At 29.9% G+C, this 16,846-nt stretch overlaps 1 protein-coding gene across 8 annotated transcripts; it reads left to right on the top strand.

Annotated features, from left to right (window-relative positions):
• The first annotated feature begins 1,763 nt into the window (after positions 1-1,763).
• Positions 1,764-8,466, top strand: LOC140887542 (uncharacterized). Of its 8 annotated transcripts, none has more exons than XM_073294840.1 (6): positions 1,764-2,005; positions 2,522-2,581; positions 3,851-3,991; positions 4,094-4,199; positions 7,352-7,475; positions 7,846-8,466. In XM_073294840.1, the coding sequence occupies exons 3-6, from the start codon at positions 3,858-3,860 to the stop codon at positions 8,097-8,099; spliced, it is 618 nt and encodes a 205-aa protein (XP_073150941.1). In that variant the 5' UTR covers positions 1,764-2,005; positions 2,522-2,581; positions 3,851-3,857; the 3' UTR covers positions 8,100-8,466. The 8 variants fall into 8 exon arrangements, with proteins under 8 accessions (XP_073150941.1, XP_073150940.1, XP_073150936.1 ...); XM_073294839.1 differs by having other exon boundaries at positions 1,764-2,050; XM_073294835.1 differs by lacking the exon at positions 2,522-2,581.
• The last annotated feature ends 8,380 nt before the right edge of the window (positions 8,467-16,846 follow it).

The following is a 16,846-nucleotide window of genomic DNA, read 5'->3' as shown; positions in this document are numbered from 1 at the left end:
GACTGTTATCATTAGTGATATTATATATTTCTAGCAAGAACTAACAAGACTCACACAACACTTTTCAAACGGGGATAAGGGAAACTTGACCCTCGTTGTGCTCCACAATTCAAAAGTGATGTGTTGTTCCTCTTCTTTCCCCTCATAACTCAGATAAATAATCGTCATCCACGACAATTACTCCTTCGTTCTCACAATCACCGGCCAAAATTCTCATGAAAACGAGGAAGTCTATCGTAACCCAGAATCGGCTTTCATGGGCGAGATTACTATCCTTTTATATGGTTTAAAATTCAGCAAACGATGTGCCATTCCCAATTTAGGGATCTTCTCTGACACAATGGAGGCTGTCCAAGCAGTGACTACTTCCACTTAAGGTCAACACGATGCGATGCGATGCGATTTTACGGGTTTATAAAAAAATTCAAATCGAATTGCTCTCTGCGCTTCGGTTATATTTTAATTTTTTACTTGTTGTTTTACATATAAAATTGGTTTCGCGATTTTGAACGGTTTTAAACGATTGTGGTCGGTTTACGATTTTTTTAATAATAAATAAAATGTAAAAAAATTCTCAAATTATTTAAAACAATCATAAAAAAAATAATAAATAGTGTACGTAAAGATAATATAATCACAAATAATACAAAACATAATTAGATAAAATAGATAACATAAAAAAATAAAACATCAAAATAAAGTTAAAATAGATAAATATGATGCTTTAAGTTTCATTTTTAGTCATGATTATAAAATAACTTTGAATAATATTTGTTGTGCTACGAAATAAAGAAGAAAAAATATTGTAAGAATGTTGCGAGAGAAAGTGGGGGTGCAAGTTAGAAATAAAACATATATAATATATTAAGATGTCGATAATAACATTATTTAAAGCAACTATATAAGGTCAAGCGGTGCGTGAGGATGACAACGGAGCGGATCTGGGGCAGGTTTGACCAAACTCGAAACCCGTCCCGAGAATTCGGCGGGTCCAATCTGCCATAATTTATATAGATTTAAATTTTTTAAACAGATTTTTTAAAGTTTAAACATACAAACAAAAATTGCGAAATGTAAAACAATTTTAATAATCTTAATATATTATTATAGTAGATATCTTTTAATTAACTAGATTCAATTAATTACTAAGCTTAGGATGAAATTAAGATTATATTTTAATTTAATTTCAAACAAAACCAAAATTGTTAAAAAATTACTTATTTTATATGGTCTTCTTTTTTTTAGTCATTATATTTTATCTTATTTATCAAAATGACATTTCAATATTTTTGTTTTTTTGTTTTGATGATATATTTTTGTTTTTATGTTTAGATTAGATAGTTATCACTTTTAAATAGGTTAGACCGTTGGATCCGATCGGTTCTGGTGACTATTGAAAAATTTGATCATGTAATTATAAAAATGGAACAATGATAAAATAATTGAAATAAGAAATACAACACGAGCAGTTCTACGTACAATCGCTGTAAGGACCTGATATTAATCTCTTAATTAATTTGACAAGATCTAATGCTAATTGTTAATAATTTATTATGTTATAAAAGTATGTGTGAGTAAATATCGGTTTGTACCCAATATTAAAATATATTTGATTTTTACAACACATATAATTTGAAAATTTTAAATAACTCAAACCGAATCAAGTTTTAACAACGATTGAATAAACATAAGACTTTCAATAAACCATATTCTAATTCTATAGAATAAGATATACAAAATAGATTATATAATATAATAATACATATAATCTTCCCTCGCCCCCAACACATCACCATCTTCCACCGCCACTCTCATTCTGCGTTTTCTTTTCTTTCTTTTTCAAGTTTTTCCCGTCGCTTGAAATGGTAGTAACTTCTATCGACGAGAGCTATCTATTGATATTCACTTCCTAATTTTTACGCGCATCCTCTCGGACTGATTTTCGGCATCCGCCGCCAAGTCGCCGCCATTCGCCGTCGCCGACCGCCTACTAGTATAGGACAAGGTTGTTTAGGTCGTTTGGAATTTGTTTTTGTTTTGAAGTTTGAAGGTATAATTTCGAACCTAGCTAGGGTTTCGAATTTTGGGGATTTCGATTCAATTGACTTCTAACTATCGATATTTGATTTATTGTTGGTTGTAGGTGTTATATTTGAGTCAATCGGTGGTACCGGTCGAATTTCTGAATTTTCTGGAAATTATTTCGAAATTTCAGATTTATTAAATTTGGGATTTTCGAATTTTAGAGTTATTTGAATCATTATTTGGATGTTTAAATGTGTTAGAATTGTTATATATGAATTTCAGGATTTCTTAGCAATTTTCGGAAATTTCAGATTCTTAAAAGTTGGGTATTTCGACTTTTAGAGTTGAATATTCGATAATTGGATATTGTTAGGATGTTGTAATATGAAATATGAATTTTTGGAAATGTTAGTTTAAATTTTAGACTTAGTTTCGATTATTCTCAGATTTTGTTGAAGGGGATAGAAATTAATATGAAATAAATGGTTTTTCACAGTATTGGATTATCCGAGAAATAGATGAGATATTTTCTGTGGTAAATTAAGTGTTGGTTGAGGTACGTATGAACTGTTTTACGACGCCTATAATGTCATGTGATGACGTTAAGTATCTTGTAATGAATGGTAATATGCTTTATGTGTTTATGTGAATTATATGATTATGTTCACGACTTTACATTGACATTTACCAGTCAACGCTTTCGGGGTCTAAGCTTTCTCTCCTTAACTTTGCAATCATCCCTCTCGAAAAGCCTTCGTCATTGGGCTCGGAAAATATAGTTTGGCCCAACCAATTACGATTGTTAATGTGCATAATTGAGAATAATCCCTATTTTCTTTTTATAAAATAAAATAAATTCTCAGTTTATTTCAAACACATTTTTATTAAAAAATGTTAAGGGATATTCGTCAAATAAACACGTTTTTCATAGCACGTTGAGTCTTGACTCCTTGGATTGTTATTTATGTTGATCTCTTGAGATATATTGAGTCATCTCTTGAGCGAGTGATATAGGATTTAGCACATTTCATATGTGGGCACGAGGCAGGCTGTGTCGCTCCCGCCGCCCTCGGGCTCTTGATGACAGCATGAGGGGTCGGGTCACTCCCGTCGCCCTCGATATTATTGTGATACATTTCGTTTGGACTCCATTTGGTATACCTGTCACACATTGCATTGCATTTCATTGCATCTTACTTGATTTTATTTCATGTCAGTTAAATCAGTCGTGATTTTACTAGTTCGTCGTACTGGGGTCCAACTCCTGTTTTTTTTTTTATGTTGTGGTTGTTTGTGATTCCATAGCAAGTCATCCAAGAGATTTGACGCGTCTGGTGGAGTGTCATCTAGTGGCACCCAATGAGTCGAGTGTGGAGTTGCGTTCCCAGATATATGTATATATTATATTACTGAATTTTATATTTCCTGGGGAACTGTCCCGTGTATCTATATTTATAGTATGACATTGTTTTGAATTTAATGTTGGTGTGATCGAGCCTTGCCGGCTCTGCATGCGTTTAGTCCTGGCCAGAGTGTGGCTATAGATTAGCCACATTTGTAAATTGGTAATGTGACTCTATTTTGGAGTATATAATGTTAGTTGTGTTGTACAGGTTTTTGGGATGTCCTACTTATGAATAGGTCATGTCGAAATTTTTGTAGGACCAAAGCGAAAATTTTTAACTCGTTTTCGCTGTTTACACTGATTAATCCTGGTTGTTAAATCACTAAATATTAATCAGGACACAGATCCTTTCAATCGCTCTGACAATTTACCCTTTCTCCGTATAAATATTCTCCGTGTTCCTAAAACCCTAATTTGTAGGACGCTGATGCCGATGGCCACGAATGAGGCGGAGGCTGAAGATGGGGTTTCCGGCCCTCCGCTTGTGAGATCCCGCCACATCAAAAAGAGAGCCCTCAAAAACAAATCTCTCTCAGTATCTTTCAATGAAAAGGATCTCAAGTGCGTTTTTTCCCCTCCCCCTCCCCAATTTTTTCTATAACTAGTATGACCTGAATTTGTGATGTGTTAGGTATCTTAACTCATGTTGTGTGGTGTCTGCAGAAATTTTGTCACTGGCTTCCATAAGAGGAAGAAGAAGAGAAGAAAAGAAGCTATCCTTAAGCAGGAAGAGGCAGCACGCCGAAAGCGCATCGAGCTGCGCAAAAAGGTTAGAAAAGTTTAAGTTTCGATGTCTGTACATTGGGGACTTTGTCTTAGTTTTTTTATCGCAATTGTTCCATTTAAGTTCTTTTCCATAAACATAGAACGGATTTTATTACAACATTTGCTCTATCCGTCGATTTTATTTAACCCGAAGGTAATTGAGACACGAGAATATGATAGAACTCCAAGAGTTCTATCTCAAAAACATACAGTATAATGACGATAACAAATGAATCTCGCCAATAACTAAAATACAATGATATTAAATCCAGTAAACTTGCAGAATATGAAAGGAACATAATAGAAATGACTCTCCTGCTACTCCACTCAAGCAGGGAGGATCCCTCTTGCCCTAGCAATGCTAGAGTCACGTAATTGTATTGTTGGGCTTCTCTCATCAGTACTTGAGCCTATAAGTATTTGTCCCGTAACAATACCACCCTCTTGAAAATTAATCTTGTCCTCAAGGCTAAGACTTGAAACTTGATCTTCGTCCTTCCACCCAACATCAAAAACAATTATCTCGAAACCAAGGTCACTGTATATAATGACCAAAATATAGAACATTCATAGGATACTCTTTAGCCTCTGGTTTAGAATTCCCAGAAAGGATAAAAGCCTTGTTAAGTTCCCCCTCCCCTTCGCTTGTCTGAAGTGGAGAGAACCGAATTCCATCATCTTCATAGATATTTACTGCCATGTATTGTGTTAATTCATCTTCCATAGCAAACCCCAAATATTCACTCCAGACTGGATGCCAGCATTTGGTACTGCCAAGTGTCGTGCTCTCCTTCATCTCCAAGGTTCTCAGCGGCTTCCATTCCAGGCCCCAGACTGTGGGTGCAAAAACCAACCTCTTCTTTTTCCACCACGAAAGACAAAGGTGTCTAAATCCCGTGAACCCCCATTTCTCCCCCACAGTACTTAAAACAAAATTTTGGCTTGTCCCCATGCCCATCACTACCAACATAAGGTTTATAATAAGCGTACCCGTGTTAAAACCAGCTCCTTCCCTAATGACGTACTTTCTGTCAATCGAGTCCCCAAGCAAAAGGGTTTCGCCCTTTTTTGCTTTTCCAGCCTTTAATTCTTCTGCCGGTGATGATTTTTTGTGAGGGGTCACCCCTTCTGATCAAGTGCGACTGCCCGTCGATGGCTCCCTCCCCTTCTTGGGTCGTTTGTTCATATACAATGAAAAAGAAAAAAAATGTGAATGGATCTTAGATTCTTGCACGCTGGTATTATTTGGGCTCACGCTCTATACCTAACATGCTTGTGAATGGGCCAACTTGAGCCCATTTCTTTCCAATTAACAATTTGGGCTCTCATAACCAGACAGCCCGTCTTAGTGTCTTCAACCCAAGGATCGTACCTCCAGATCGGCATCCCCTTTAGTGCCACGATACACCGCAGAGAAGAGGTGTCAACATCGATCTCGTCGCTTCGTTTATCCAGAGATACCAAGCCAATCAATTCTCTCCCCATGAGGTCCGGAGACGTCAAACTTCCGGAAATATGGTTCTTATACAACCGGAGTTCAGCTTCCTCTGTACCATCTTTTTCTAGCTCTATACCATCTGCACCGTCGCACCCAATGTCTAGTGGGTTTTGGCGAGTTGCAGCTCATCTTATAGTATATTTCTGAGGTACTTTCCTTTTGGTTGTCAGAACCATGGATTTTTCGACCAAATTTTGCTTCTCAGCGATGAGTTGCAATGTCTGGTTCGAGAGCTCGTCAGGGGAACTCGTCTCATCAAGGCGAGGATGATTACTCCCTTCACCTCAGACATCAGCTTGACTTTCCGCATCATTTGTTGAACAAATTCCAGGTTCTTGTCGAAGGTACGTGTTCGAACTTGAGTTTTGTGATCTCTCTCCCATCTCGATCGATCCTGATCTATCCTATTCCCTTTCACATCTACCACCCAAGCACCCACGTCCTTTTTGTCGTCGTTCCTCACAGCATCAGCTAATCCTTGAAGTGCAGTAGTTAGAGCACTAATCCGTCCATCTAATGATTGTAATCTGGATTGCAATTTGGTTTGGGTAACCCGATGTGTTTCTTCTCGAGCAAGTATCACCTTCTCGAACTTAGCATCAAAGCGTGGTGAAGCCATGGAAATCCCTGTGCTGGCTTGGCAGGTCGGACCAATTGATAGAGCTCCAAGAGTTATATCTCAAAAACATACAGTATAATGACGATAACAGATGAATCTCAGCAATAACGAAAATAACGATGATATTAAATCCAGTAAACTTGCAGAATAAGAAAGGAACATAGTAAAAATGACTCTCCTACTACTCCACTCAAGTAGGGAGGATCCCTCTTGCCCTAGCAATGCTAGACTCACGTAACAACCAACATTCTGCTTCACTACATCTCTCGTCTCCCCTTTTATCCCCTGCACATGCATAACAAACTACCCGTCTCTTGCCACATATTCTTTGGGCCTTCTTTGATATTCTTTGTAAACCTTTGCTCTATCTTGTTGGGCTTGTATTGTTGGGCTTCTCTCATCAGTACATGGGCCTATAAGTATTTGCCCTGTAACAGAATACTAGTTGATTGCTAAAGTGAATCCCCTCGAAAATATCTATTTCCTTTTCTTATCTTTGCATTTGCTCGGTGGAGATTTACAGAGGGAGCATGTCGAAAGAAAATCCTATCTGGATTAACTTGTTAGTATGATATATTTCCATTGCTTCTATTTCAGTAGTTAGTGGTTAGCGGTGAATGGTAAATTTTTTGAGAATGAGTTGAAAAAGCACACAACTGCACTCCAAGATTTGTGAGTATTGATGCTTTTAAGTTTTACCTCAGTTTTAAATTTTAAAGTCTCTCTCTATAGGAGTTGAGGGCTTACTTTCTTTACAAGTTTATCAATGTATGATATCACCTTTGTTAACTATATTCCAAGCGTATGGGATATAAACCAATCATAATTTCATAATTTTAACACATCCCATTACATAAATCGCGAAGGCCGGAGAATTTAGAAGTAGATTTATTGTCCAAGTCGCGAGGGTATAAATGTTAGGTGGATTTTCACCCCCTCTTAGATTAGATTGGGAAATGCTTTGATTGAATATTGTACACACCGCATTATGAGGAGATTGATTTTTAGATTGAGCTAATGTTAATTCTTGTATCTACAGAGAAAATTGGAAAGGGAGTTTGTTACATTTGGTGGTCTTTCCCCACATCCTGGATCAGATGCCATCGAATCTGATGAGAAACATGAAGATGAGGAGGCAATACAACAAGTCGCATCAGTTTCAGGTATCTTGACAATTTGTTACCCACTTCTTGCATTTGTGCTTGGGAATATGCGGTTTTGGGTATGTGGATTCATGGCCTGGTGTTGCATCATCACAGACTTCCTAACATCGAATATGTGCGGCAAATTTGGGGTTTTGGTAGAAACTCGAGGAATGGTTCCTTGGACTTCAGTTGAATCCGAGTAATGTTATAAATCTGTAAACTTCCTATACACTTCAGATGATGTTATATTATTTTGAATTTTATAACATTTGATGAAAAACCGTGAAATTTGATTTTTAGATACTTACATTAGTTTCTGTAGAAAATCGGCATAAGCTTTGTTGAAAGAAGGAAATAATAGCTTTATTCTGTGCGTCTTGTTTGGAAGGTATGGCAATGTATGACAATGGAGACATGCAAATCGTGGTCACAACGAGTGAAATAGCAGGAGAGGTAGATTATCCCATTGATACGCTGAAAATGGAAAGAGGGCCAGAACATTTGGAATCAACCGACAAGAGCAGGACGAGGATCCCTGTGAAGAAGAAGCAACTCAAGAAGGCTCCAAAAAAGAGATCTCACCCAAAGCCTCTATCTAAAAGAGAGAAAAAGAAGGGAAAGACGAAGAAGAATAGAAACTAGACGAGAGCTCTCAACTGATCCTATTCCCTAAAAATGTTCCAACTTTTGTTGTTCTTACAATTTAATATACAATTTTTTTGTCAAGTAAATTAAATATCATCTGCACCTTCATCTGTTATTTAAATATCTTCAGCTACCGCACTTTTCTGAGCCAGCATCTTTCTGGTGATCAGAAAACCGATTACAGATGAAGATATAAAAAATCACTATGAATAATATTTCATGTAGGATTTTTCTGGTTTCTTTGTTTGGCTTCAAGTTACTCTGATCTTTTGAGGTTTTGCTATTTTTTCTGTATGTGAAGAGGGAAAATCACTATGAATAATATTTAATGTAGGATTTTTCTGGTTTCTTTGTTTGGCTTCAAGTTACTCTGATCTTTTTTGGGTTTTTGCTATTGTTTCTGTATGTGAAGAGGGCGTCAGGGATATCGAGTGTCTGACGGCCTCTAGGGAAGAAATTGTAAGCTGTTTTCTGAATCATTAGATGCTATGCTTTTATTGTCGAATTTATCAATACCATACATGAATTTGACAGTAAATATCTCTAGTCGAGAATTAACTTTGCTCACAATTAACTAAATAAAAGTAAACCTTAAACAAGCTAAAATTAATTATTTAAAATTAAAGGTTTGCTAAATTTTATGCTAAAAGTAATTTTCCTATATAATTCTAGTTTTATTTGTCGAACACAAAAAATCCAGTGAAATTGTTACAAGTCAAATTTGTGGCGCGAGTTCCGATCCAATCAACGAGAAGTAATCTTTTGATGTCTGAAGTAATATTTTTCGCTTAAAAAATTAGTTTTTTTTTTCTAAATAATGTTATAAAAAATATAGTGTAATATAGGGTAATTTGAATGAAAATTATTCGACCATGAAGATTACTAATTTTTATGTCCAAAGGATATATTTCTCACTCATTGTTTTTTGTTAGTTGTACTTATGTTATGAAGAAATGTTACGTAAAACATAGTGATTTGGGTTAAAAGTATTATTTTATGAAATATTATTTTTCATGACAGTTATGAACTAGGTCAATTTATGTGACAGATTTAGAATCGTGAAGAAATGGCTCATGGTCCAAGCTTTGTACTAAATTTTTTTTAAGATAATTCAAAATTTATAATTTAATTATTTCAATTTTTTTATAATTTAAGATAAGAAAAGTAAATACAAAAATAAATTTATCTAACAATTGATTAATGTGATGCAATGAAGCGTTCTTAAAGTTTTAAATCGTATTAATTTTTTTATAAAAAAAAAACTAATTAAATCACCACGAATTTACCTTTCGCTTTAATAACAATCGTGGTGACATAATAATTAATAATTATTATAATGTGACGTGGCATATGTGGAATATTACGTCATTGTTCATATGAAATCTTATCACATTACTCATTAGCTAAGAATCTAAGATTCTTTTGGTTTTTGGTTTTGCTATTGGGATGGAGATTGTTGAGATGTAATGATTGTTTATGATAGTAGAGCGATTGAACCATGGTTTTTGAGTTGTTGTGCAGTTTAAAGGATTTGAGTTATACTATTATCATCAGCTATAACTTTTGGTAAAGCGGCAAACGCGTGGTCCTACAATTAAGTTTCACAATATAATATATTAAATATTATCTTTCAATTGATATCTTTACAATATACTCGAAATAAAAAATATGAAATTTCAAGTAATATAGCATATCATGAAAAATTTAAACGTGAACCACTCAAAAATTAAAAAAATGAAAAAACTTTAAAAAGCAAAATTCCATTTTCGTTCTCTAAGTGGTTGTATACTTTTAATGATTTTTATGGAGTTTAAAAGTCTAGAGGTATTCAATCTAGACTTTTATATACTTCACAAAAGTTTAGTGGTATTCAAGATGAACATTTGTAGAATTTTAAAAAGTCGCATGGTATTCAAACTTGACTTTTAAAAACTTTACAAAAGTCTAGAGGTATTCAAAATGTCAATGAACTTTTAAAAACTCCATGGAATTCTATTAAGTACAATATTTAAAGGCAAAGGTATAACAATAAAATGTCCATAATTGTCTTTGGTTGAACCTAAAGATTTGGATGGACATTTTCACACTTTTTTTCATTTCTATTAAAATAGTCTATAAACTAGCCACATAAATATTAGTTATATTAAATTAAAAATAATATATATACAAACATATTTTTTCTATTTCTAAGAACCAATACACCCCTTTAAAATAAAATAAAATAAAAATTTTATCTTTCATAATTTTTTGAATTTTAATTACAAAATCTCACGAGAATTAAAATCATATTGATTAAATTTTTAAATAAAAACTTATTATATACACGACAAAAACTTATTTTATGGTTCATAAATTGAAAATAACAATAATAATTTTTTATAATTAATTCATTATTAATTATATAAAATTTGATTTTTTAATTAATTTTTTTATTTTTAATTTTTAGCTTAATTTTTATTATAAATCAAAATTTAAATTTTATTCACTTTAATATAAATATGCATATACATATATAATAATAATAATAATAATAATAATAATAATAATAATAATAATAATAATAATAATAATATGTATATGTATATGATTTATATATATTGACGTAGTTTTAAAAAATTATTAACATGAATGTGTGTGTATATATATATTATATAAATGAGAATAATATACTATATAAAACTAAATAATTCAAATTTTATAGATTCATATTAATTTCATAATTGCAACAAGTTTAATACTACTTATTGATTTTTATAAACGAAATTGATAAGTAAAAATTATTTATATGATAGATAAAATTATTTTAAAGAGAGATAAATATAAGATATTGATACTCGATTAATAATTTCAATAAATAAAGCATAATCAAAATCATGAATTACAAAACACATATGGTTCTATAAAAAAATTTACAAATGCCAATAAAAGTCATGAAAAAAGTTTACAAATGTCAATAGAAGTCATGAAAAACAAATCTGCAAGATTCTGTGAAAATCATTAAAAGTCTGTGAGATTTTATAAAAGTCTGCAGAAATCTATCAACTCCACAAAAGTCTGTCATTTAAAAAAAGTCAGTAACTCTCTGCAACGAATGCACCCCTAAATAAAATCAACAAAATTTATAAATCCTAAAAACAAACCACTTGCAAATAATGATTATTTCCATTTTTCAATTAAGAAAATAAAAAAATGACATAGAAAATCATAAAACTAAATGAAATTAAATCATTTCAATAAGCAGTGTTTTTATAACCGTAACGGTAATTGAACCGGTAAACTCTTAAAAAATGGTCTGACCGATTCGACCGGTTCAACCGGACGGTTCGACCGAAATACAATTAAATTATTTAAAATAACAATATGATACATTAATTGGTATATTTTAATCTTAAATGTGTATATTCATAATATAAATATATATATTTACTAAAGTTTTTTTTTGAATAAATATATATTTAATAAATTTTAAAATATAAACAACATATATATAATAAAAATATCAAATATATTTATATATATATTTTTTAAAAATATAAATCAAAAGAAACTCAAATACTACTAAAACTAGTATTTCACCCGTGCGATGCACAGACTATATATCATGTATAATATGGTTAAATTGGATAATATAAAAATTTTGAATATGAAATTAAAATATAAAAAAATTTAATTCTACAATAAGTAATAATAATAATGTTAAAAAATACTTTTAAAAACTTTAAAAAAAATCTTTAAAAAATGTGTCGTGCGATGCACATGATGTTATTTTATACAATTAATGATAAAAAAATAGCAAGATTAAACATTTGAACGAACATAGATAGAACATAAAAATAAATCAAAAAAATTTATGTATACATCAACATCTTAAAACATAGTTTTATCGTGTGAGATCTAGTAGATCTTAACAACATACTAACTGTGTTTCAACGATCAATGCTAGTCTGAAGGGTATAGTTCACGAATAACATTAAGCAAATGTGTCATTTGGTTTGCAATTGATTGGTGATTGTTTTATTGAAGTAGTTGATCATGTTAAATAATATTTTTTGCACATAAATATATTTATACATTAAGTTTATTCAAACCAATATTGGAAATGCTCGGTCAGTTTTGTTAAATTTTAAAATTTTTAATTGTGTGCAGAAAAATATAGGGATGCGATATCGAACCAAAATATCGACTTTTCGAGATACCGTACCAAAATTTTTTCGATATATAAACATTTTTTTGATATATCAAATTTTTTTCGTTATCTCTACGGTATTAGTATGGATTTTTTTCATACCAAAATTTTAGAATTTCGATATCTGTACCGGTATGAATTTTTTTATACAAATATTTTTATACGATATACCGAAACTCCACCCCTAGAAAAATCATGATTGTTTTTTTTATAAAAAAAATTAGAGGTGGAATTTTCAATTTTTTGGAAAGAAAATATTGTATGTGCATATAAATATATGAATGTATTAAATGTGATTTTTTTTCGAATCTTAAAATATGATTTTAATTTTTTTAAAAAAGAAATCAATTATCGTATATGGAATGCTGAAATCTTGGTTAAGATGTATACATATATGATAAATTAACAACATTGTGTAATCTATATATACATGTATATTTAATATTTATCGGGTATTTTAAATGTTTTATTGATATTATGATATATATTTTATATATAAATATATTTATACATATATGATAAATATGAAACATTCTGTATTTCTTAGTATTGTTTTTTCACATTAGAACCATTATCTAATCCATATATCCATGTATATTTAACATTTATCTGATATTTTAAATGTTTATTGATATTATGATACATATGTTTATAAATATATTCACACATACATGGTAAATTAGCAATATTATGTAATATATATTTTAAAAGTGCACTTTAATTGTAATTATAAGTGTTTTCAAATTAAAATATTGTATATTTATTAGAAATGTGGAATTGTAATTGTTTGTAAATATTTTTCGTATTTAAAATGAATATATATGTATATAAATAAATGTCAATATTACAAATTTTTAATTTTGTACATGAATATTGTGATTAGATGAAGAATTGTTGATGTTTTAGAAAGCAAATATAACGGGATGATATTTATGTATATTAATTTATGCAAATATTAAGAAATTACATTTATATTTAATAATAACATTTATAGATCTTAAAGGTGTATGTATATAAATTATATTATCGAATTCTGTGTGTGTGTATATATATATATATATATATATATATATATCTATATATATGTCTATGTATAAATTTATATTAAATATTTTTCGAATCTTATGTTGGATTTTTTAAAAAATTTAATCGATGAATTTTATATATTTTGGAAAGCAAATATTATGAATGAAATGTTGAAATAATGAAATATTTTTAATATTTCTGTGTAATTTAAATGAATATATATGTATATAAATATATGTAAATATTATAAAATTTTTAATTAAATGAATAATACGATTCAATTTAGAAATATAATAGTTTGTAAATATTTTTCCGTAATCCAAATATGCCAAATATGAAGAATTATAATTTGAAAAGATATAATTTTTTAAAACAATTTATTTTCCGATTTTCACAAAATTTTTGTTTAGAAACCAAGTTTTGGCGGGATTTTACTAAAAATGACAAAAAAATAAATAAATAAATATTAGAAAGGGAATGCTGAAATCAAAGAATAATGAAAATAATCATGTGTAATTTTACATGTATATATATATATGTATATAAATAGTTGCAAATGTTATGGAATTTTAATTTAATTACATGAATATTGAAATTTAATTATGAAATTTTTTATTTTCGTTTTTAGCAACACATTTTTGTCAGAATTTTGCCAAAATGACAAAAATTCTACTTATATTTATGTATGTTTAATTATATGAATATTTTGATTTAATTTCGTAATCAAGATATGAAATGCTTTATATTTTTGTTAAACCTAAGTTATTCTATATTTTTCTTAATTTTTAGATTTTGTTGTATTTAAGAATGACCGAGAAGTTAGTAGTGATTTTTTATAGTTTTAATTAAGGTAATGATTTTGTATGCTTCTAATTCGCAATTATAGATAGTGATTTTTTATAGTTTTAATTATAGTTATGATTTTGTATAGTTTTTTAATACAAAATTAAAAATTAAAATATTATGCAATTTTTCATTACGTAATATTTTGATTAAGCCTGAAATTTAAATTTTTGAAAATCCTCCATAATCAAAATATGCTAAATATAGAATAATTGATTTAATATAATTTTAAAAATTATGATTTTTTAAAACTATTTTTTCCCATTTTTGTTCTGAAAATTTTTATTTCCGAATCTTCTGTTGGATTTTATTTTAAATATTTATTTTTTATTTTTAATTTTTTTTAAAAGCAAATATTATAAAAAAAGAATGCTGAAATTAGGGAATAATGTAAATAATATTGTGTAATTTTAATTGGATATATATATATATATATATGCAAATATTATGGAATGTTTAGTTATATTAATATTGTGATTTAATTTAGTAATTAAAATCTGAAATTTTTTCTATTTTTTACGGGTTTAGAAATAATTAGTTATTTTTTTATAGTTTTTATTTTATTTACAAATTATATATAAAGACAAAGATTACGTAAATATACATAAATATTGTTTGGAAAAAAAATATTGTAAATATATGTATATGTATATGTATATAAAGATGCAAAGATTATGGAAGTTTTAATTTATATATATGTTACATAAATATGCAAAGATTATGCAATTTTTAATTAACTTAATATTGCAATTTAAGTATGGAATTTTTTATTTCCGTTTTTGGCAATATAGTTTTGGCGGAAATTAGCTAAAAATGGCAAAAACTCAGTTATTATATATACTAGACTAGATTTAACACATTTGATACTCAAATATCATGTATTTGTACCATATTTTTCATGTTTTGTACCAAATTTCATCCGAAACAAAACATGTGGGCCCAGGGAGTTTAAACAAAGTTTTTTTTCTGACAGGGACTGATTACCAATTTAAGTTTAGATCTAGGGACTGAATTATAAATTACCGTTATTTTATATATATATATATATATATATATATATATATATATATAATATAATGTTAGAGAAGGAAGGAAAATTGTGTTGCATTTGGAACAGAAATGGAAATAAGTTGTGGTTGTTTTCCTTATTTAGCTAATTTTTTTGTGAGATTTTACTATTTTTGGCAAAAACTCAGTTATTATATATATATAGATATAGATAGTATTTTTAGAAAAGTTTAAAACCAATAATTATATCTTCTACATAACCAAAAATGAAAATTGAAATTTTAAATATAGGAAATAATTTTTTTGAGTAGAGATAAAAAGAAATAATTAAATTCTAAAAATTTAAAAATGGAAATGTAGCATTGATTTTGGTTTGCTTTAATAATCATCATGTTGACATAGAACCATTTATAGAAAATATTTTTTTCCATGTGTGCACTCATCAATCAATCGGCCAATCACTCCCAAATATATTAATTTGTAATTAATAAAATTTAAAAATACTTGAACCGGTCAACCAGTTTTATACCGGTTCAAAGCCGGTTTGACCGGTTTTTGATCAAATATGACCGGTTCCTGACGGTTTTTTTAGCATACTCCGGATCGGACCCGTGATCGGTTCGCGGTCGAACCGGTCGAACCGGTCGGTCCGGTTCGGTTTTAAAAACATGGTCAATAAGTTCACTTCATAATTACTTACACGAAACCTTCGATTGCACACATTAATAAAATCAAGGAGTTAAGAATAACAAAATTTAAATTTAGAAAATGCAAAAAACTTGATAAAAATTAAAATTTGAGAGCAAGTGAAAATAAACAAGAATGAGAAAATAACTAGAATAAGAGTTGTTTTATCCTTCTTTGATTTATTTTATAAATCAAACCAAACAAGTTTCACAAATATATTTTAGAAAATAAGTTGGATCATGTATTGGACTAATTAAAAATTTTAACTTGACTAAGAGTACATATAAACTATAACTAATATTTTTTTTTAAAAAAAACAACAACCCTGGGCTGGAACCCACCCCAACCTTTAGGGTTGGCTCCGCCCGTGGATATGTGTGTTACAAAATTAACTTGCGAGACAACATCAAAAGAGTTTTTGTGACTAGTTTCAACGTGCGTCCGAGCTTGTAGAATTCAGACTCTGCATTCACGATCGCTCTTAAATTAGAGAGAATTACATTTTCTATGGTAATTTTTTTTTCCATAAAATTCAATCATAGTTAATCCCTATAGCAAATATATTGAATCGTCTCCTCTTTGAATCATGGATCAGCCTCCTTCAACAACTCATCCATATATGGCGTTCTCAAATCTCAATCACATCTCCGGTTCTATTCAACCCCCTGCCTGAACCAAGTCTCGTGGATTACATAAAACATAATACATGACGACTTGATTCAATTGCCATGAAATCCAATTGTTAAAAGGGTGTACTCCGAATTCTGAAGAAACTTGTACATCAACAGCAATAAAAGCAGCAACTAGTCGAGGCGAGAGAATCTCTCTATCCGCAAGACAAAATTGCTCGTTAACAGTGCTCAACGTTGGCGGCAATCGTCTCTAAGATACAACGACTATTCAATCGAGATATAGCAGCACAACAAACATCTCGATCTTCGTCGAACTAAAATATGTATCAACTTTTTCTTTTGTGAGAGAGAGAAGGAAGAAT

Source organism: Henckelia pumila, chromosome 3, assembly GCF_033568475.1.
Source record: "Henckelia pumila isolate YLH828 chromosome 3, ASM3356847v2, whole genome shotgun sequence".
Lineage (NCBI taxonomy): Eukaryota > Viridiplantae > Streptophyta > Magnoliopsida > Lamiales > Gesneriaceae > Henckelia > Henckelia pumila.
Note: the sequence above shows the minus strand (reverse complement) of the source record. Positions and strands in the feature narration are given on the sequence as shown.

Coding starts and splice junctions, on each gene's coding strand:
- LOC140887542 (XM_073294835.1), top strand. CDS start 3,858: ATGCCGATGGCCACGAATGAGGCGGAGGCTGAAGATGGGGTTTCCGGC. Junction 3,992..4,093: donor TTCAATGAAAAGGATCTCAA/GTGCGTTTTTTC, acceptor TGGTGTCTGCAG/AAATTTTGTCACTGGCTTCC. Junction 7,476..7,845: donor ACAAGTCGCATCAGTTTCAG/GTATCTTGACAA, acceptor CTTGTTTGGAAG/GTATGGCAATGTATGACAAT.